The sequence below is a fragment of the Mastigoproctus giganteus genome, chromosome 9, assembly GCF_048544385.1.
Source record: "Mastigoproctus giganteus isolate SK-2022 chromosome 9, ASM4854438v1, whole genome shotgun sequence".
NCBI classification, from domain to species: Eukaryota; Metazoa; Arthropoda; class Arachnida; order Uropygi; family Thelyphonidae; genus Mastigoproctus; species Mastigoproctus giganteus.
In genome coordinates this window covers 217,211,104-217,233,612 of record NC_143583.1, presented here as the reverse complement: position 1 = coordinate 217,233,612, position 22,509 = coordinate 217,211,104, and the positions used below count along the sequence as shown (strand labels likewise).

The 22,509-nt window shown below is 37.9% G+C and overlaps 1 protein-coding gene across 2 annotated transcripts in view; it reads right to left on the bottom strand.

Annotated features, from left to right (window-relative positions):
• The window catches only part of LOC150081124 (uncharacterized), a 1,253,880-nt gene that overhangs the window by 681,421 nt on the left and 549,950 nt on the right, over positions 1-22,509 (bottom strand). For both annotated transcript variants that reach the window (XM_090381132.1, XM_090381131.1), the window contains exons 16-17: positions 13,309-13,362; positions 7,830-7,883 (exon numbers count right to left, since the gene is read on the bottom strand). In XM_090381132.1, the coding sequence (XP_090237258.1) occupies positions 7,830-7,883; positions 13,309-13,362 (108 nt within the window). The remainder of the gene's footprint in view (positions 1-7,829; positions 7,884-13,308; positions 13,363-22,509) is intronic.

Here is a 22,509-nt window from a genome sequence, read left to right as displayed (position 1 = left end):
ATTATATGAATTCGGTATGTCGAGTCTAAGTTATATGTATTATGCTATAACACTACATTTCTAAATTTTAAGTGGTTATAATAGATAATAAATTTAACTATCTATAGCCAGCCAATGTGATCTGAACTCTCAAGCAATCTATGCCAAATCACTGATACTAAAAGCTCTACGAATATCTATATTACATGTAACTGACTACATGATAAAGTTATTAAAACACGTGAGTAGTGCTAAAAAGTATAGTTTATAAGCTTTTTCTGATACTGATTACACTGAACAAAGCTATGTAGAAGTCTCCAGTATCTGCTATATCAATAATAAAACAATGGCAGCAAAATTCATATATTGTTATCAATACAACAAAATGCAGGCAAAAGTAAACTGTGTCTTTTTAAACAATTACAAGGGCCAAATAAAGAATAAATTGTCAATCAATTCGGCCCTGGAGGATATGTGCAAGGATCAAGGGGTAAAATTTTTTTCAGCCTGGTCTGTGCTTGTTAACAAGAGAGACTGCGTCTACAGGGTTGGGAAACACTTAAATAGAAAGGGTGCAAGAATATTTGCTGATGCTATCGAGGCAGTGTTAGGTGGGTCGGAAAACTGCTATCTTGGGGGGGGTTCACAGAATAAAAGGTTAAAAGTAGATGCAGGCAGAGGTGAAGGTGATACTTGCACTACCTTCTATTAGAATAAGCAGTGGCGGCGTGGAGCGAGAGGTATTGGGGGTTTCAGGGACTGATGGCAGTCATCACGAAACAGGTGGGTATATGGGATGTGTTAGGTAACTAATAATAAGAATAGGTACATGTATACTTGCATGTATACCAATGCAAAAAGTATAGTAAATAAATTTGATGAATTTGAACTATTGGTTAAGACATCAAAGGCAGATAATGTTGGGATAGCAGAGATGTGGTATCACACAGATATAAGGAATGCAGAACTGGAATTTGGGAAGTACAATGTGTACAGAAAGGACAGACAGGTTTGTTTGTTTGTTTGTTATTTGATTTTTAGGAGCACTAGCAACTAAGACAATATTGCTCTGGGGGATATGCGGTGGTCATTTCCTGACCTTCCCGCATCCTCCGTATTTGGTGGTGACGGGCTCGAACCCCGGTCTAATCAAGAAGCGTGTGCTACGCACTGCTCCTTCCCACCTGGCTACGGAGGCGCCAGGACAGACAGGATAGAAAGGGAGGAGGTGTTATGCTGTTAATTAAGAAAAACATAAAATCAAAAGAAGTGCATCCAGTTGTTATAGATGAACAGTGCACTGTTGAGTCAGTTTGGTGTGACATAAGCACTGCGAAAGCAAAAATAAGAGTAGGAGCGTGTTATAGGCCTAATGACTTGAATGAGTACAATGAACAATTGTACAGAGAAATAGAGTGTGCTAGTGGAGGCAGCTAATGAATGCTGCCAATAAACAGGCATATCAGATCGCCCTATCGGGCGATCTGATATGCTTGTTTAAGCGCTTCAAGATGCTGGCCGTGCCCGAGGATATAAATGAAGAAGAAAAGCAGATCTCTGATGCCATCCTGGAATGGCATCAGAAAAGCAGATCTCTGATATAACCGCTTCGAGATGCTGGCCGTGCCCGAGGATATAAGTGAAGAAGAAAAGCAGATCTCTGATGCCATCCTGGAATGTGCCAAGCCCCTATGTCCACCTGCCCGACGTCGAACGCAACCATGGATATCAGACGAGTGCCTCGACCTCGTGGACAAACGGAAATAGGCAAAGTTGGTCGACTTTGAACGGTACCGGCAGCTAAACCGAGAAGTCCGACAAAGAATGACAGCAGAAAGAGAAGCATACTGGAACCAAGTGGCAGACGATCTTGAAGTGGTGGCATCCAAGAACGAGTACCGCACTCTCTACCGCACCCTCAGATGTCTGAGTGGAAAGACCAAATTGACTAGTGACAACATCAAGAATGCTGATGGGACCTTCGTGCGATCACCATCCGAACGCCTGCAACGGTGGAGTGAATTCTTCAAAGCTTTGTATAATCATGACCCACCTCAGGGACCGCCAGCAACAGTACTCTCGATCGACCCCCCTGAGGTCTCCATGGTCGATGTTGAGCCTACAGTAGAAGAAGTGAAAGCAGTCATACAATCCCTGAAGAATGGCAGGGCACCAGGAGTGGACCAAGTCACAACAGAAGCAATCAAAGCCGGGGGAGATGTACTGCTTCGCCGACTACACTCGCTCCTCAAAACCATCTGGTGCACTGTACAAATTCCGCTAACATGGAGGAAAGCCATTATCGTACCGATCCACAAGAAAGGTGATAACCGGGACTGCAAGAACTACCATGGCATCAGCCTCCTTTCCATCATCGGAAAGGTCTTTATGAAGATCATCCAGTCAAGACTGCGAAAACATCGCGAGCAAACCAGTCGAGAAGAACAGGCAGGATTTAGACCCGGGCGAGGATGCTGTGATCAAATCTTTGCCATCCGTCAGCTGATGGAGGAGAGGATCCGGTGTGGACAGCGAACCGTCATTGTTTTCATTGACTTTAAGTCTGCTTTCAACTGTGTCCATCAGCCTGCCTTATGGAAACTACTAGAGGTTGAACATGTACCTCAAAAAGTCATCACACTCCTCCAAACTGCATACAACGGTTTAACCAGCCAGGTGCACATCCAGAACGATTTATCTGAGGAATTTACCATCCAAACTGGAGTCCGACAAGGGGATGTAGCCTCCCCGTTGCTTTTCAACATTGTGGTGGTTGACGCCATTATGAGGCAAGCATTCAGAAACAGACAGGGCATACAATATGACAAGGATCACTATGTGACTGACCTGATGTTTGCTGATGATAGTGCTATCCTTGCCGGTAACGACGCTGAAGCCACGGACATCCTCTACGACATTGCCCGCATTGCCCGGCCATACGGTTTGAAGATCAATGCTGGTAAGACAAAGGCCCTGACAACAGATGGGTCGCAAGCCACCATCTATCTCGAAGGCGTCCAGATCGAGCAAGTGCAGGACTTTAAATACCTTGGGTCGCTGGTCCAGGAGAAAAAAGTTGCATCCACCATGGAAATCCACAGCAGAATTGGACAGGCGGCCACTGCGTTCGCCTCGCTCAAATGGTGTCTGTGGAAGAGGACCAACATTTCCACAAAGACTAAAATCCGACTCTTCCGGACTTTGATCCTGCCCGTTCTTCTTTACGGATCGGAAATATGGATTTGTCTCAAGTTAGATTTGAACAAACTTGAGGTATTCCAAATGCGATGCCTGCGGCAGATCTTGGGCATCTCTCTTCGTGACCGCATCACTAATGATACCATCCGCGCCAGATGCCAACAGCAACCAACCATTGCCGACCAAATCCAGAAGCGAAGGCTTAGATGGTTTGGCCACGTATGCAGAATGGGCACGAACAGAATACCATCCACACTCCTTTGGAGACAACGACCCACCCAATGGAGCATCCAACGGACCGCGCCTAGGAAAAGGTGGGCCAAGCAAGTGGAAAAATGACTTGAAGAGCCGACGTCTCGACCTTAACCAGGCCAGGACTGACGCCATGGATTGTAAGGTACGGAAGAACATCACAGAGCAAGTCCGAAATGCTGCGGCACCTACAGCAGCATACTGGTTGCGTGGCCAACCGCCTCCCCCAGCTGCCAGCTAAGGACCAAAGAAGAAGTAAATCAGAATGTCTTATAACAGGGGTTTTAACTTCCCAGATATAGACTGGAACTTATGGGTTGGTCACTCGCACACTAGTAAGACTTTTGTGGATTTATTGGATGATTGTTTTCTGCAGCAGCATGTTCGAGAGGCAACCAGAGAGGGTAATACTATTGATCTGGTAATCAGCAGTGATCATTTGTGTATTAAGAATTTGCAGATAATGGAACCATTAGGTGGCAGTGATCACAGTGTACTAATGTGGGATTTACTTAAAGATATAATTAACATCAGGAGTAAAGGAAGAGGTTTTTGCTTTCCTAAAGGTAACTACAGTGGTCTCAGACAGTTAGCATTAGCATTAGTAGAGGCATTTGATGCAAGAAAGCAAGCTTATGCAGCATCAGCCAAAAAAAAAAATAAAATAATAAAATAATAATAAATAAATAAATAAAAAATAACCACTTCCACTTCACCCCTCTGTTCGTTCGAAATACCTGTCCAGCTGAGCCTTAAACTTATTTAGGCTATCAACTTCCACGACAAGGGATGGAAGTCTATTCCACCATCCAACCACCGTTTTTAAATTCTGTACAGTGGGATGAACTGATGATGTTACCAACAGGAAATTCTAAGTGGGAAGCATTCAAGGAATTAATAGTGGAAGCTACTAAATGTTTCATACCCATTAAGAAATATTGTTCAAAGTTTAGGCCTAAATGGTTGTCAAATGAACTAATGAGACTCGTGGCAGAGAAGAAAAATGCATGGGATGCATATAAATTATCAGGCGACACAGAAGCCCATGATATATATAAGCTAGTCTGTAATCAAGTCACAAAGGAGGTTAGGCAGGTGAAGACAGATTACGAGAAATATTTGGCAAAGGGTGCTAAGAAAAACAGCAAGAATTTCTTTACTTATATTAATTCTAAAAGGAAGGGGATCAATCTGATTGGCCCACTTGATATCAATGGTTCGACTGTTGATGATCCTGCTCAGATAGCAAAAAAAACTGAATGAGTATTTTGCATCTACATTCACACATGATTTATTAAGGTTTGAAAATGCCACAAGGTTATCAAATTGTAGCAGAGTGCGTAATGATTTTGTAATAACTGAGAACAAAGTGGAGGAGAAATTGTTGAAGTTAAACATAAGAAAGGCACATGGGGGTGGATGGAATCTATCCAGTTATATTAAAGGGGGCGGCAAAGGAAGTTGTTGTTATTGTTATTTGGTTTTTAGGAGCATTAGCAACTAAGGCCATATTGCTCCGAGAATATGCGGTGGTCATTCCCTGACCTTTCCGCATCCTCCGTATTTGGTGGCGACGGACTCAAACCCCGGTCTAATCAAGAAGCGTGTGCTACGAACTGCTGCTCCTTCCCACCTGGCTACTAAGGCGCCATGCAAAGGAAGTAAGCAAACCCTTAGCCATAATTATGAGAGCATCCTTGGATTCAGGGGAGGTCCCTACGGACTGGAAATGTGCAAATGTGTCCCCAGTTCACAAAGGGAGATCGAAGGGTGACACGAGTAATTACAGTTACAGTTAGTTTAACTTCTGTTCCGGGTAAAATCATAGAGTTACTGGTTAAAGATGCATTGTAGGATCATCTAGACAAGACTGCAGCAATAATTCAGACACAGCATGTGTTTGTGAAGGGAAAGTCTTGTCTCACAAATTTGATTGGTTATTATGATGTGATTACAAAGGAACTGGATGTAAAAATAATTTTGATATCATATACTTGAATTTCAGGAAAGCTTTTGACACTGTTGCGCATGAAAGACTACTGTACAAATTGGAGCAGAATGGTATTAAGGGTAAGTTGCTACAATGGATAAAAGGATGGTTGAGTGGGAGAAGACAGAGGGTAGTAATCAATGGGTGCTGTTCTTCGTGGACTAATGTTATTAGTGGAGTCCCACAGGGTTCGGTGTTGGTTCCTCTGTTGTTTAGTATATTTATCAATGATATTGATGAAGGTATATCAGGCTTAGTATCGAAGTTTGCAGATGATACAAAGGTTGGTAGGGTTGTTAATGGCAGTAATGGCAGTGTGTTACTGCAACAGGATCATAAAAATTTGGGCAGATAGGCTGAGAAGTGGCAACTGAAGATTAACATTGAAACATGCAAAGTACTGCATATGGGTAGAAGTAACCCCAGAGAAACATACCAACTGTGTGATACTACACTTAAGTTGGTAGAAAATGAAAAAGACCTGGGAGTAATTGTGCAGTCAGATATGAAGTTTTTTGAGCAATGCAGACAGGCTGCCAGGGCAGGTCGTGGGGTGTTGTTAATAATATACAGGAATTTTGCTAGCAGGAAAAAGGAGGTGATTGTCCCTCTGTATAAGGCAATGGTCAGGCCACGCCTTGAGTACTGCATGCAGGTCTGGAGGCCTCATTTCAGGAAGGATGTAGATTGCTTGAGCATGTACAGAGAAGGGCAACAAGATTGGTGAGGGGAATGAAGGGATCCTCTTACCAGGAGAGGCTTAAGTTCTGAAAATTGCAGCAGCTGGAGACAAGGCACCTGCGAGGTGATCTGATTGAGGTGTATAAGGCCTTGATAGGTTGTGCACGTTGAATGCTGATGGGATTCTTCCTCTTCAGATTATGAACCTACGGGGGCATAAATTGAAATTGAGGAAGGACAGATGTAGAATAGATGTGCAGAAATTTGCCTTTAACCAGTGGGTGATTAATTGTTGGAACAAACTTCCATCTGTCGTTGTGGAAGTTGATAGGTTAAATAAATTTAAGGAGGAATTGGACAAATATTTAGAGGGAATTGTTTTGTAATTTTTTTATTTTTTATTTATTATTATTATTTTTTTTTTGGCTGATGCTGCATAAGCTCATACACTTGCTTTCTTGCATCACATTCTACTACTACTACTACTACTACACGAAATTAATCGGGAAATCACAAACAAATACTACACTATTAAATTTAAATCAAAAATTAGAGAAAAACAATTTCAAATTAATAAATAAACTTCCACTTAGAGCCTTCTGAAAAAATGAATTCTCTTAGCCTCATCAGCAGAATTCCTATACTCAGGGCAGTCTGATATGAAGTTCTCTGAACAGTGCAGACAGACTGCCAAGACTAATGGGATTTTGTCAATGATATACCGGAATTATGATAACATGGATAAGGTGATTATCCCAGTGTATAAGCAATCGTCAGGCCTCATATTGTGTACTGCATGCAGATCTGGAGGTCTCATTTTATGAAGGATGTAGAGCTGCTGGAATAGGTACAGAGAAGGGCAATGAGACTGGTGTGGGGAACAAAGGGGGTGCTCTTACCAAGAAAGGCTTCAGTAGTGCAAATTGTATTATCTGGAGACTAGGCACTTGTGAGATAATCTGACTGAGCTGTTCAAGGCTTCGATATGGCTTGAGAAAACTCAATGTTCGTGGAATTCTTCCTCTTGCCCAAACTATGCACGTGACGGGGGCATAAATTGAAACTGAAGAAGGACAGTTGTTTATTGGTAAAAGCTTCCATCAGTTTTTGTGGAAGACCTAAACAAACTGTTGGAGAGGATGTATAGACGAAATGTTTTTTTTTTTTTTTATTACACTGCAACAAAGCATACATATATAATGGTGGAATACATATAATTTGGCATACGTATATAATGGTGGGAAATCATGCTTTCTTGCATCATTTGCCGCCATTAATACTAATACTAAGTCTTTGAACAGCCTGGCACAGAGTTTTTAAAGAGTCAATTAATTTACTTTTTATTTAATACCTCTGGCAGTGCCACAGAAGTTTAAAATAAATAGTAAATTCAATTATTTTGGTGATGCTATTCAATTTAACATCTATATTAGTAATTTTAGTTTAGTTTTTTCACTATCATCAGGGTGAAAAAAAGAAAGTGAACTCAAGATAGAATGATAAAAAAAATCATATGTAGGGAATCATATAATTATTAAATTATTTAAATGTTTGCACTTAAATACAACCCCACTCCTTTTACAATATTCAACTTATTTGTTACAAAAAAATTTTTTTTTTAAAAATTGGAAAAAATAAAAGAAAAAACTAAACGAAAACAAAACAAAAGGCTAACAAAACCCCACAAAATTTGGTTATAAGTACAAAATAAAAACTGAAATATACTTACTGGAGGACCCATATGGCCAGGTTTTCCCGGAATTCCTGGAATACCTGGTTCTCCCTAATAAAATAAATGATTTAGATATCTATAAAAATTAAATTCTTTGGTGGCATAATATTAATAATTAGTTATTTTTATATGCTACTCATATATAATAAAGAAAGAAATACAAAAAAAAAAAGCCTATGGAGCTAGAAATGAACTAAATTACGTATCTAATACATAAAGTATAGTGGAATAACATTTTATTACATATTCTTTTATCAACTGATCTTTTTTTGTGCTTTGAGTATTTTGGGCTTATACTCCTTCCAAGGTACTTTTAGAGCTGTGCCACTAGTGCTTCTGACAGTTATGCAGCTTGAATGGCATGTTTAATTTCAGTGATTTAAATAAATCGAGGAATTCAGAATCTTCTTACATTGTTGCTGTTCCAGCAGCAGTATTGTCCCCTTTTGTAACACAAACTGATATCTCATCACTTGACAGGCCTAGATTTTAACTTTAATATTTGAAAAAAAGTATTGCTTTTTTGAATTGTGCATTTAGGGTGTACTATTTTTTTGACTTTTTACTATTGAATCTACAGAGATTGCAATGTAATTTCAATATTATATTATTTAAATAATAATTGAGAATTTTTCAAATTTTGTGTTTTTTGCCACTAAAAATATGCATCAGTTTTAAGGAAATAAAAATTATATGTTTTATATTATTATTCTTGCATTTACTTTTATTTTTCAGTTTTATTCTTATATTTACTTTTATTTTTATATTTTTATTTATTTTTGTTATATTTACTTTTATTTTTATATTTTTATTTATTTTTGTTATATTTACTTTTATTTTTATATTTTTATTTATTTTTGTTATATTTACTTTTATTTTTATATTTTTATTTATTTTTCTTGTATTTACTTTTATTTTTGTATTTACTAAATCACTTAAATTTTCAGAAATATGTTGATAATACAAAATAGAAATATGAAACATTTAATCACTGCCAAATTTAAGTCTCCTTTTGGCCCAGGGGGATTGGTGTTTACCACCCAGGTTACCGGCCCCGCTGCGGGGAGGCAGGAGCAGTGCCTGGTGTGACCAAGAGTAAGGTAGTAGGGAGTTAGTAATAGAACAATCAAAAAAGAAAGGTGGTTTTTCTTTCTTGTCCTGTATAAGTACTTTTGTATCAAGAGTTGTTATTAAATAAATATATTGCTTAATGAGAGGAACGTAAAAGAATTGTAGATCGCTTTTAGGAAATCTCACTTAAAGCACAGAGAAATTGCTTGGCACCCTGGGCTGTTCCTCTGTAACTTTATTTTCAGAGCCTTTAAAAATATGTGGACCAGAGTCCCAGACCTACTTAAATCTGGTACAGACTGTGTTACATGGACATTTGGCAGCACAGTCTGTTCATTCATTTTTTTAGTATTCTAGCCAGCAAATATTCAGCTTAGTTCTTATGTACTTTAATACATGATGAGTAGGCAAGTGATATTTTGTAGGGCTAATAGTTCCAAATTCTGCTAGGGCCAGCACACTCTTTCCTTAGCAGAATTAGACAATTCATAGTTCAGACAAAATCTGATCAGAGCTCTATAAAAGTGATGCAGGATATACTAATATGCACACCACATATTAGAAATGATCTCAAATTTGTGTGTTTTTGGAAAGTAGTCCATAGATTTTTAACATATTCAAAGCAGCTAAAATTGATAGCAAGAGGGCACTCTAGTCGTGGAAGAGAACAGTCGGTGGATTTTTGGCTGCTGTAAAGGGCTAAGTATTTTTAATTTTTACCATATTCTTGGTTATTTAACATACTACATTGTGTTTTACAGAGATATTAAATAGGTTTAGTAGCATTCGTTAACTTCTTATTTTGAATTTAACTAGCAATTTTTGGAAGTTACAACTCCCGGTGCTGGCGCCAATATTGTTGAACTAGCCGCCATATTGTAGTCAATAAGAAATAAATGTATATATATCTCGAACTGATAGAGTAAGGTAAAAAGTAAAACTAGAAAGCATAATATAAAGCACTCAATTTGGAAACTGTTAGCTTATTATAGTATTATCAATTAATCAAAAATATTATTAATCTTATTAATTAAATTGTATTTAAATGAAAATCATGACCCAGTCTAGAGCTGCAAAGCAAAGATCACAGACTAGTCCAAGTGCTGTGACTCGGGGGAGAAATGAAAGGGCGATTCTCCAACGCATCACAGTCTCAAAAAATGTGCAAAATGTGAAATGTTTGCCATCCTTCCTAAAACAGGACATGCTCTAGCAAAGGAGGATGCCTCTGTGTGCACTACGTGTCTAGAGTGTCAAGAAATTAGGCACCAACATCATTCTGATGGGCGTCTCAGGTAAAGAGAACAGAAATAGAAATACATTTCTATTTCTCAAAGTCTATTCCACTATTGATATCTTTACAAATTGGGCACATTCACGTAAAAAGTATAATTAATTTTCTTGATTTAAAATTATTTTTTTAACTCAGCAGCACTCATCACAATATCATGGCATAGAAGAGTGACATCAAAGACGGCATGGAAAAGTTACAGAGCAATAAAAAGTACTGAGGGCTATAACATCTACAAATTGATCTGAAATTGTGCCACAGAAAGGGTTAGGCTGGCAAAGGCAGAGATGATGACAAATCGCTGGCAAAAAGTGCAAAGAGGGATGATAAGGAATTCTTCACATATATAAATTCAAAGAAGAGAAGAACAAACCAGACTGGACCCTTATGTAAGTGGGATAGTATTGGATACCCCAGCTGAAGTTGCAGATGAATTCAACAGTTACTTTGCATCAATATTTACAGAAGAAAAACGCTTTATGTCAATGAGAAATTATGGGAATGAAGTTGAAAAAAAATTTAAGTAATGATGTTGAAATTTCACATGTTTATTTAATGAAAAAACTTTCGATAATACAGGCCAATAAGCCTCCTGAGGTTGATGGCATATACCCTATAATCATAAGGGAGGTGGCAAGTGAGTGCATTCAACCATTGAGGCTAATTATGTGAGCATCACTGGACTCGGGAGTGATTCCGTTGGATTGGAATGCCAATGTATCTCCAATACATAAGGGTGGTTCTAAGAGTGAAGTGGGAAATTACCGGCCAGTTAGTCTAACTTCAGTAGTAGGGAAAATTATGGAGACCATGATCAAAGTTGGAATTCAGGATTATTTAGATAGAAATGGAATTCTAAAGGATACTCAGCATGGTTTTGTAAAGGGAAAATCATGTTTAACAAATCGGGGTCACTCATAAGCTGGATTTAGGGAATCATTTCGACATTGTTTATTTGGATTTTGGCAAAGCATTTCACTCATTCCCACATAAATGGTTACTTTATAAGCTGGAACAGGTTGGAATCACAGGGAAAATTCTTAGATGGATAGCTGGATGGCTTCAGAGCAGGTGGCAGAGGGTTGTGATAAATGGTTATTCCTCAGATTGGATTGACGTAAGAAGTGGAGTTTCCCAAGGATCAGTATTAGGACCACTGTTGTTTTTGATTTTCATAAATGACATCGACGAATGAATGGAGAACGTGATGTCTAAATTTGCAGATGATGTAAAGATTGGTAGAGTAGTTAATGATCACGGCCAAGCAGAGCTTCTTCAGAATGACCTAGATAGACTTCGGGGATGGTCAAAAAAATGGCAGCTAGATAGACTTCGGGGATGGTCAAAAAAATGGCAGCTATGCTTTAATCCAGAAAAGTAAGGTATTGCACCTGGGGAACAGTAACCCCAAAATAACTTATACACTTGGTGGGGTTGAACTAAAGCCAGTAGTTGGAGGAAAGGGACTTGAGTGTTATGATAAGTTCAGACTTTAAGTTCTCTGAGCATTATCGACAGGTTTCAAGGAAGGCCCACGGTATCCTATCGTGATTTATCAGATTGCTATAGAAATAAGGACGTCATAATCCCATTATATAAGTCTACTGTTAGACCACATTTGGAATACTGTTTTCAGGTATGGAGACCGCACCTAAAGAAAGACATTGTACTTCTTGAAAGGGTCTAGAGACAAGTAACTTGCTTGGTGAGATTGGCAAAAGGGTGTCCATATGAGGAAAGACTTCAAATATGTGGGTTGCAGAGCTTGGAAACTAGCACCTTAGAGGAGACTTGATTGAGGTGTTTAAGGCTCTGAGAGGCATAAGCAAAATTAATGGGAATGAAATCTTCATGGTTATAAATGATTCTAGAACTAGGGGCCATAATTTCAAGTTATGGGGGGGGAGATGTTTAGACTGGATTTGCAGGAAGTTTTATTTTAGTCAGTGAGTTATAAATTATGGAATAAGTTACCTACATGGGTGGATGGGTGGTAGAGGCTGACAGTTTAGGGAAATTCAAAGGTCAGCTAGATAATTACCTATGGGAGGAGGGAAATGCTTAGGTTGTCCATTTCCTTCTCTCTTATTTATTTATTATTATTATTTTTTTAAAATTTTCTTCTTATTATTATTATTTTATTCTTATCATTTTATTTTATTATTATTTTTTTTTATTATTATTATTATTTGCATTTTTTTTTTTTTTGGCAGGTGCAGCATAAGCCATAGGCTTCCTTGCACCATGTGGCCATTGCTAATACTAAATATCACACTACCAGACGTGAAAAGCAGAAAAAAAAAAGTAAGAGACTCACAGGTTAGGTCCTTTTTTTTTTTTTTTTTTATATATCTGAATTATCACTAATTCTGATGTTATATTATATTGCTTCTGATTATTGGAACTTTTACTCAGTGTTTCGGCATTAGAAACTGAATTAACACTAAAAATGAAATCGTTGAGACCAAACCTGAAAGAACATCATTAAAAGTCCCCAAAAAATTGGATTAAAGGAACAACTAATACAACAACAACTAATATTCAGTGTGGTAAATTCAAAATTACTGTACAATTTAAGTAGCATATCGTCATACATAAAAAATCATTTGGATTTTAATTTTTTACTGTTTATTGAACTTATTTTTATAAATTATATTTGATTTAAAGTTTTTATGGCACATGGGCAATGTTAAGCCATGATGTGTCAAATCCAAGAATACAAAGATGTGAGGTATATTAAGAAAATATAATTGATTACACATTCACATTTAAGAAAATAAAAATATATTAAATAATTAAGAAAATGTGTATTTAGAGTTTGAAATTGGAGATGGAAGTTGGGGGATGATACAAGTGGAGGCATCCCCCTATTGTGAATAGTGACTGTAGTTTTGGCCAATTATGCAATCTGTGCAAATTATATAGTAATAAAATTAACGCAGAATATGGAGTGTGTGTATATATATTACATTATGAATATATTTTTAAGAATATTTTGATAAATTTTCAAGAAAATATCCTTTTTTGTTTTGTGAAAATTGCCATGAGTGAATGAAATTACTTTAGTTACGTTACATTACATTACATTAATAATTAATAAGAAGCTATACTTACTGATTGTCCTCTTTTACCAGGAATTCCAGATTCCCCAGCAATACCTGGTTCACCCTAAAATTTTCATTAAAATATTTTTTAAAAATATGTAACAAAATATGAATACAACAGAGCATTTTAACAAAAAAAATAAAATAAATCCCATAAAATAAATAATAATCATTTCACTAAGGCTTAGATTACAAGATAAATACCAATTATATTATTAAAGTATATAACAGTATATATTAGTTAAATTAGTTATAATAGTTAAAATAGTATATATTTTAACACAGTACAATGTGATCAAAAATTTTTAAAAACAGGATATTAGATAGTATGAATCAGAGCTGTAATACTCAATATGTTCTACGTTGATAATAATATTAGTAAATTAATAAGAGGAGTTTACCTCAATATAGTACGTGGAACACTTCCGTATGATACCCTCCAGAAATTAAAACGGAAAAAACGAAAAAATCGACAACTTACCGATACATTAAAGTAAAATATAAATAATTAAAGTAAAATATAAATAATTAAATAATCAATTTAACACAATTCAAAATCAATTCAAAACAATTAAAATTCAAATTAATGCAATTAAAAGACTAACGAAAATATTCAAAACGATTTTCCTTCCTAGGAGGAAGGAAACGATTTTCCTTCAAGGAAGGAAAATCGTTTTGAAGGAAGGAAAATCGTTTTGAATATTTTCTAAAGACTAACGATTTTCCTTCCTAGGAGGAAGGAAACGATTTTCCTTCAAGGAAGGAAAATCGTTTTGAAGGAAGGAAAATCGTTTTGAATATTTTCGTTAGTCTTTTAATTGCGTTAATTTGAATTTTAATTGTTTTGAATTGATTTTGAATTGTGTTAAATTGATTATTTAATTATTTATATTTTACTTTAATTATTTATATTTTACTTTAATGTATCGGTAAGTTGTAGATTTTTTCGTTTTTTCCGTTTTAATTTCTGGAGGGTATCATACGGAAGTGTTCCACGTACTATATTGAGGAAAACTCCTCTTATTAATTTACTAAAAACAGGATATATAAAATTTATTATAGAACAGTTTATTTTGAGCTTAATGTGTTGTAAAATAAAATAAAAAAAATATGAAACAAACAGTGGAGAGACTTTGTTAGAGATGGGTCATTAATTAACCCTGCCCTCTTTTGAATGGAATCTGAGAATAGAGCCTGAGAGAGGTGTGGGGGCCCACTCCAGTTGTGGGGACAATATTCAATGGTAGGGAAGATTTGAGATTTGTACAGAGTGAGCAGTTGTTCAGAATAAAAGTAATGGCAAGAGCGAAACAGAAAACCTAGTTTTTTTAGATGCAGAGGAAGCAATATTTTTGATGTACTTATGCCAATCAATGGACACTACGCTTTTTTTTTGAATAATGTTATTAGTGGAATCCCCCATGGTTCAGTGTTGGGCCCATTGTTGTTTTCTATATTTATCAAAGATATTGATGATGATATGTTCCAAGTTTGCAGATGACACGAAGGTTGGCAGGGTTGTTAATAACAGTACACTACTGCAACAGGATCTAGAAAAGTTGGGCAGATGGGCTGAGACGTGACAACTGAAGTCATTTGCATTTGTTTGTCAATGTTTGCATTGACAAATGCAAAGTACTGTGTGTGTGTGTGTGTGTGTGTGTGTGTGTGTGTGTGTGTGTGTGTGTGTGTGTGTGTGTGTGTGTGTGTGTGTGTGTGTGTGTGTGTGTGTGTTGGTGCATTAGCTGCTATGGCAATAGTGCACCTTACTGCATAAGCACACAGTAACATATAAACTGTGCTGTACTACACTCAGGGTAGCAGAGAATGAAAAAGAGCTGGGGGTAATTGTGCAATCAGACAAAGTTTTTTGAGCAGTGCAGATAGGCTGTCAGACTAGGTCATAGGGTCTTGTCAATTATATACAGAATTTTGCTATCAGGGATAAGGGGGTGGTCATCTTTTTTGTATAAGGCAATGGTCAGAATACAACACGAGTAATGCATACAGGTCTGGAAGCCTCATTTTAGGAAGAATGTAGAGCTGATAGAATGAGTACTGAGAAGGGCAACAAGATTGGTTGTGGGAACAAAGGCTTACCAAGAAAGGCTTAAGTTCTGCAAATTGTAGTGTCTGAAGATTAGGCACCTGCAAGGTGATCTTATTGAGGTTTATAAGGCCTTGAATGGTTTAAGCAAGCTCAAATCTGATGGAATTCTTCCTCTTGCTCAGATTACATGTCCGAGGGGGCATAAATTCAAATTGAAGAAACAGTTGTAGAATAGATGTGTGGAAATTTGCCTTTAGTCAGCAGGTGGTTGATTGCTGTAACAAACTTCCATCGTTCATTGTGGAAGCTGATAGCTTAAATAAATTCAAGAAAGAACTGGACAAACTCTCAGAGTGAGTGGATGGGTGAAATGGGAAAGTTTTTTTTTTACTAATGCTAATGCCAAAAGAGAATGGAAGTTGGGGTAATCCCTAATAGAGATATATAATATCATCTAGAAATTTGAGTGGCATCGAAGATAAGCATAGAAGCAGAAGAATTATTTTTTGCCAGATATAAGACATTTGATGTCTTATATCTGGCAAAAATTTGATTTCAATGCATTATTAGATGCATTGAAATCAACTAAGTGACCTTTGTCACACTGGAGAATTACCTGGACATCAGCATTTAGGAAACTGGTAGTGGATAGTAGAGAAGTTTTAGCTGTTTGTACAGGGCAACATTTCTCAAATTGGAAGGTGGAATGCAACATGTTTATCATCAGCAAAACTATGGATAGGATTTCCAGTCAATGGAAGACGGTCATTAACACTAACATTTAATTACTTAGTGGAAACCATTAGATTCTACTGCTGATACTAGAGGAGCCACACGTTTCACAGGCCACTAAGAATTGATTGGAAATTATTGTTTTTCTCTAACTTTTGATTTACACTTAGTAGTGATTTCTGATTAATTTGGTGTATTTATTCTTTACTTGGCCTTTGTAATTGTATAAAAAACCACAGTATTGATAGAAGTGTTTGAATTCTGTCACCACTGTTTTCACATTAATATAGCTGTTGTTGTTGTTGTTTGGTTTTTAGGAGCATTAGCAACTAAGGCCATATTGCTCTGGGATATGTGGTGGTCATTCTCAGACCTTTCCGCATCCTCCGTATTTGGTGGTGACGGGCTCGAACCCTGGTCTAATCAAGAAGCATGTGCTACGCACTGCTGCTCCTTCCCACTAGCAGATACTAGACTTTTCTACGCAGCTCTATTTTCTATATAGCAGTTTAATCAGTATCAGCAGACTATTATAAAACTATAATTTATAGTACTACTTATGTGTTTTAATAACTTAAACTTGATAGAAGATATAGACTTCAAATAACACAAAATTGGAAGGAGATACAAAATACATATACCATAAGTTTGATACTGAATTATATATATATATATATATATATATATAGTGTTATTACTGCATTGGGATATAAGTTTAGTGTAGTATTTTTAATTGTATTGAATTTGAATTGAAATCATGCTTCAGACCAGAACAGCAAAGCAAAATGCTCAAGGTAGTGGGAGTGCTGTGACTCGGGGGAGAACCAAAGGGGATGGTTGTCCTCTGAATCACAGCCTTTTGAAATGTACTGCTTGTTTGATGTTTGTGGACTATCAGGAACTGGACATGATACTGCCAAGGGGGGGGGGGGTGTCTGTGTGTGCTCAATGCAAGGAATGAGGAAGTTAAGTGCCAACTCAGCATTGTTATGGGCCTTTATGAGAGGCCCATAACAATGGAGAATAGGGTAATGCCCTCAAAGGATTTAAATTGTGGTCTCATGAAGCTCTCAGCTGCATACATCAATGTTAGGAGGGAGTACATGAAGAGAACCACATCAATTAATTTGGCTCTGGAGAGACTGTGCAAAGCTCATGGGATAGAATTTTTCTCATGGTGGTCTGTGCTTGTTAACAAGAGAGACTGCTTTTACAAGGATGGGATAAACTTAAATAGAAGGGGTGCAAGAATATTTGCTGATGCCATCAAGGTAGTGTTAGGCAGGTCGGAAAAAACTGGTAGCTTGGGGGATTCACAGATTAATAGATTAACAATGGCCACAGGCAGAGGTGAAAATTATTCTTGCACTGCTTCTATTGGAATGAGCAGCAGCTTGTGAAGAAAAGTGCTAGAGATTTCTAGAACTGCTGAGAGTCATCATAGAACAAGTAAATACATGGGCAGTGTTCGAGTAAATAAAAGTAAGAACAGATGTATGTATACTTGCATGTACACCAATGCTAGGAGTATAGTAAATAAATTTGATGAATTTGAAGTGCTGGTCAAGATATCAAAGGCAGATATTGTTGGGTAGTTGTTGTTGTGGTGGAGTTTAACGAAAGATAGGCTGCTACTGTCATATTCTGTCTTTATAATGGTGAATATGAAATATTAATTCTATTATAATAACTATATTTTATGATATATTCCTATATGATTTAGGAAAGTAAACAGTTCTTTCTTATTAGGATCATCTCTAAGAATCTGCAATAACATTAGTAATGACTGTGCATTAGTAAATGATGTAAAGATATTTGAGAGATATTTTGAAAGTGGGGACATTCCACTAATAAATGATGAACAGTTAGTGGTACATGACACGATAAGCATCGGGGAGTGCTGTCATTCGCTAATAGATACATAGGTGAGTGATGCAAGTACACCCAATTCTTAGCCTTCCTAAAATTGTGTGTGTGGTATGGTTGTTTATTGGTGCATTAGCTGCTATGGCTATAGTGTGCCTATTCATAGGAATATCAGAAAATAATTAAGAATGAAGCAGTTCAATTTCATTTCAGTTCTGAAACCTATTCATAAAAGATTATACACTCCAATTTGTTTAAAAAAGCAGAAAAGTTCATTAATATTTGCTTCCTCTCCAATGATATGATGTAATATCAACGGTTCTTGAAGATAAACATATTTTGATTGACTGTCCACACTATCAACAACATCGTACTTCAATATTTCAAAATCTGGCTAAACTGTTAGATGTTCTGAGCAGTGTGGACACTGAGGAGGATCATCGCCTGTGAGTAGATTGAGGTGAGTCAGATGGGTATGTTCTATTCTTATCCGTGTGTGTACCACTTCATCCTGCCTCACTGTCTGATTGCTCGAGTGCCAGAACTTTGGGTCTTGTTTCAACTGGAAAAGTTTGTTATTTGGTTGGTTATTATTATTAGCCATATGGTGCAAGGAAGCCTGAGGTTTATGCTGCACCAGCCAAAACAAATTCCCGAGTTACCTTGGAAGGGGAAAAAGAGAGAGAGAGAGAGAGAGAGAGAGAGAGAGAGAGAGAGAGAGAGAGAGAGAAGTAGAAAGGAATCACCACGAAAGAGAAGAATGATGATATCGAGCTCAGGACTCTGGATGCGCCAAGCCCATAAAGACCGTAGCCAGGTGGGCAGGAGCAGCAGTGTGTAGCACACACTTCTTGATTAGACCAGGGTTTGAGCCCATGACCACCAAATACGGAGGATGCGGAAAAGCCAGGAATGACCACCGCATATCCCTGGAGCAATATGGCCTCAGTTACTAATGCTCCTAAAAACCAAATATAACATAACAATCACGAACCCCTAGGATAAAAACTCTGTCCACTGAGCATGGCATGATGCTTGAATTAAGATATTATAATCAGGCGCTGGAATAGGATTAGTGGTTAGGTTGTGATTAGTGGTTAGATTAATGATTAGTGGTTGATGGATATTTGGCAGATATATCAGCCAGTTAATTTCCTTTTATGCCTGAATGTGCTGGAATCCAGCAAAACTTCACTAGTTGTTGCCAATGATCAATCTGCAATAGAAACTCCTGATTTTCATTAAAATATGGTGATTCTTTTGAGAGCGATTCTGCATTACTCTAATTGAGCTGAGAGATTCAGTGTAAACTACATATTTTACAGTTCTGCTGAAAAGTTGCTATACTCGGGTGGAAGAAAAGCTGATATGATAGCAGAGGGAAACACTGCTGCTGCTCCAACAGTTGAAAGAGATTTGGAACCATCTGTATATATCATTTGGTCCTTGAGGTTGTCACAGACATTCTCTCAGATATGCCAGACAAGCTGTACTTGCTACCTGGGAGTCTAAAACGCTGATGGAACTGATATTCGGCTGACACTCAAGTCAAGTGGACCCAATTTCGGAGAAGTCCGGATGGTCTGTGACAGCCAAATCCTCTGCTTGCACCTTCACGATAGTGGGACTGTTAGTAATCCTGGGTATAACTCCATGCACAAATACATGGTGGGTGACCACCCAGGTGTGAACCAACGTAAGCAGGGGTCGAGGTGTGGCGCCCACACCACATGGAGGAATGCCGCCCCTCTCTGTTACCAGGCAGTACTAGGTGGTAGATGACTCTCATCAACTGGTGAAATACCACCACTTTGCTTATTGGAGGCTTGAAGTGGTGGAACCCATGTTTAGTCTCTAGAGCTAAGTTCCGGTCAACCCTTCCCTATCTCTTCCATCTTGCAGTATGATTGATGACTTTTGAGGTTATGATGAACGTCGCGGCGAGATCCAATGTTTCTTACATTTCGAGGGTACAGCTCTAAAACGGTGTTCGCAGGCCGGCCGCTAGTTAGTACACCGGACTGAACCTATTGGGAACTCTCTAGGAAGCTTCCGGATCAGCTAGTGTATAATCTTGCTACCTCTACTCTGCCAGATAGTGACTGGAGGGAGCCCGAGTAGTGTGTATGTGGGGAGCATTGTCGAGGCCACGTTATGTCAAGGATCTGGGTATATTCTTACCACATGTACGCCATATCCAAAAATTTCATTACTTCATAGAGCATGTCCCACCTACATTTTCTTACTATTGAATACACCATGAATTGTCAAACTAATAGAGCAAGCTTATCTGCGAAAAGATCTAAACCTCCCAAGGATTTCCTAATTCATTTCACAAATATACGTGGTCTCAATTCTAATCTCAACGATGTCCATTTCCACTTGCAGTCTGCCAAACCCCATGTACTTTTTCTAACAGAATCTCAATTATCGGTAGATTCATCTACTGCTCATCTCAGATGCCCAAATTATTCGCTGTATGATTCCTTTCGCCTCAAAGGTGGTACTTGTGCATATGTCTGTTCTGATATTCCCTGTCAGAGACTTGGCAATTTGGAATCTCCTCTCTTCGATCTTCTCTGGCTGAAAATATCTCTACCCCATTGTGTCAAATTCATCTGTTGTCTCTACCGTTCTCCCAACTCCACTAATCACTTGGAGCTCTTTGACTTCCTCTCTTTGCAACTTGACTTTCTCCAGTCCAACTTTCCTAACAGTGAAGTAATTTTCCTTAGTGATTTTAATGATCACAACTCCAGCTGGCTTCCGTTTTCTAGTCACACCGACCCAGCAGGTCGAGATGCTGAGGCTTTTGCAATTACTAATGACCTAGCACAGATTGTTAATTTACCTACAAGAATACCGGACAATCCTGATCATACAGCCAATACGCTTGATCTTTTTCTCACAAACAACCATTCTAAGTACACGGTCGAAGTGAGAGGTCCTTTAAGCACTTCAGATCACAACTTGGTGATTGTCTCTTCTCCAATGGAACCTTTATCTCATGGCTATTCCCAACCATGTGTTGTTTGGCATTACAAGAATGCAAAATGGGATGACCTGCGAGACTTCTTTTCTTCTTTTCTTTGGTTGGATTACTGTTTCAAAACTTCTGATGTCAACGTTTGCTCAGATCGTGTCAGTGAAATTATTCTTGCAGGAATGGAATCCCTTATCCCACACTCCACTTTAAAATCTCGTCCTTTATCTAAACCTTGGTTTTCCAATAAATGTGCTAAGGCTGTTAAAGAGAAGAATGTTGCATATCGTAATTGGCTTGTTTCTAATTCTTCAGTTTCATTTTCTGCCTACACCAAAGCTCGCAACAGTTGTAAAGCAATTATTAATCAGTCCAAACTAGAGTTTGAACAGGCTAAGAGTAGAAAACTTGCTTCTTACCCTAATGGTAGCTAAGCATTCGGGTCTCTTGCCAAAGCTATTGGCCGCAACTTTTGCCCATCTTTGCTCCCACCTCTGTCCAAACCAGATGGTTCTGTTGCCACTTCAGCCAAGGATAAAGCTGACCTGCTAGCATCCCATTTTTCTTCCAACTCATGTATTAATGATCTTGGTAAAACACCTCCCACCATTCCCAACAAGCTCCATTCAATGCCTCCTGTGGTCTTCCGTTAAAAGGATATCAGAAGGATTTTGATGAATCTTGATGCTAAGAAAGCTCCAGGTCCTGATGGTATTTCTCCACTTCTTCTCAAAACCTGTGCTCCTGAACTTACTCCTATTCTTTGCCGCCTTTTTTCACTTTCTTATTCCAAAGGTGTTTTTCCTTCTGCTTGGAAATTTGCTGATATCCAGCCAGTTCCTAAAAAGGGTGACAAATCCCTCCCATCCAATTATCGTCCCATTGCAATCACTTCTACTCTTTCTAAAGTAATGGAGAAATCAATTAACCGCCAACTCTTAAACTACCTAGAAACCTTCCGTCTGATCAACGATTACCAGTATGGATTCCGTCAGTGTCGATCCACTGGAGATATTCTGGCTTATGTTACCCATTTATGGACTAATTCAATGGAAAGGTTCGGTGAAACACAAGTAGTTGCTCTTGACATCTCAAAGGCTTTTGATCGTGTTTGGCATAAAGGTCTTCTAAAAAAAGCTTCCATCTTATGGTTTGCCAACTGTTTTTAGTAATTGGTTATCCAGTTTTCTCTCTGATCGCTCACTGAGGGTGATGGTAGATGGCTCTCTGTCTTCTAACTTCTCCACTAATGCCGGTGTCCACCAAGGTTCAGTTCTTTCCTCCACTCTTTTCCTCTTGTATATCAATGACCTTCTTCCATTGTCTGGAAATCCTATCCATAGTTTTGCCGATGATAGCACATTGCATTCAACTTTCCATTTTGAGAAACCTTGTCCTGCCCAATCAGCTTCAACTTCTCGAAAATCTGCTACCAATTCCTTAAATGCTGATCTTCAGGTAATTCTCCAGTGGGGCAAAGACAACTTAGTTGATTTCAACCCTTCTAAAACTCAGTCTTGTCTTATATCTCGCAAAAAGGATTCTTCTGCTCCTATGCTTATCTTTAGTGATGCTCTGAT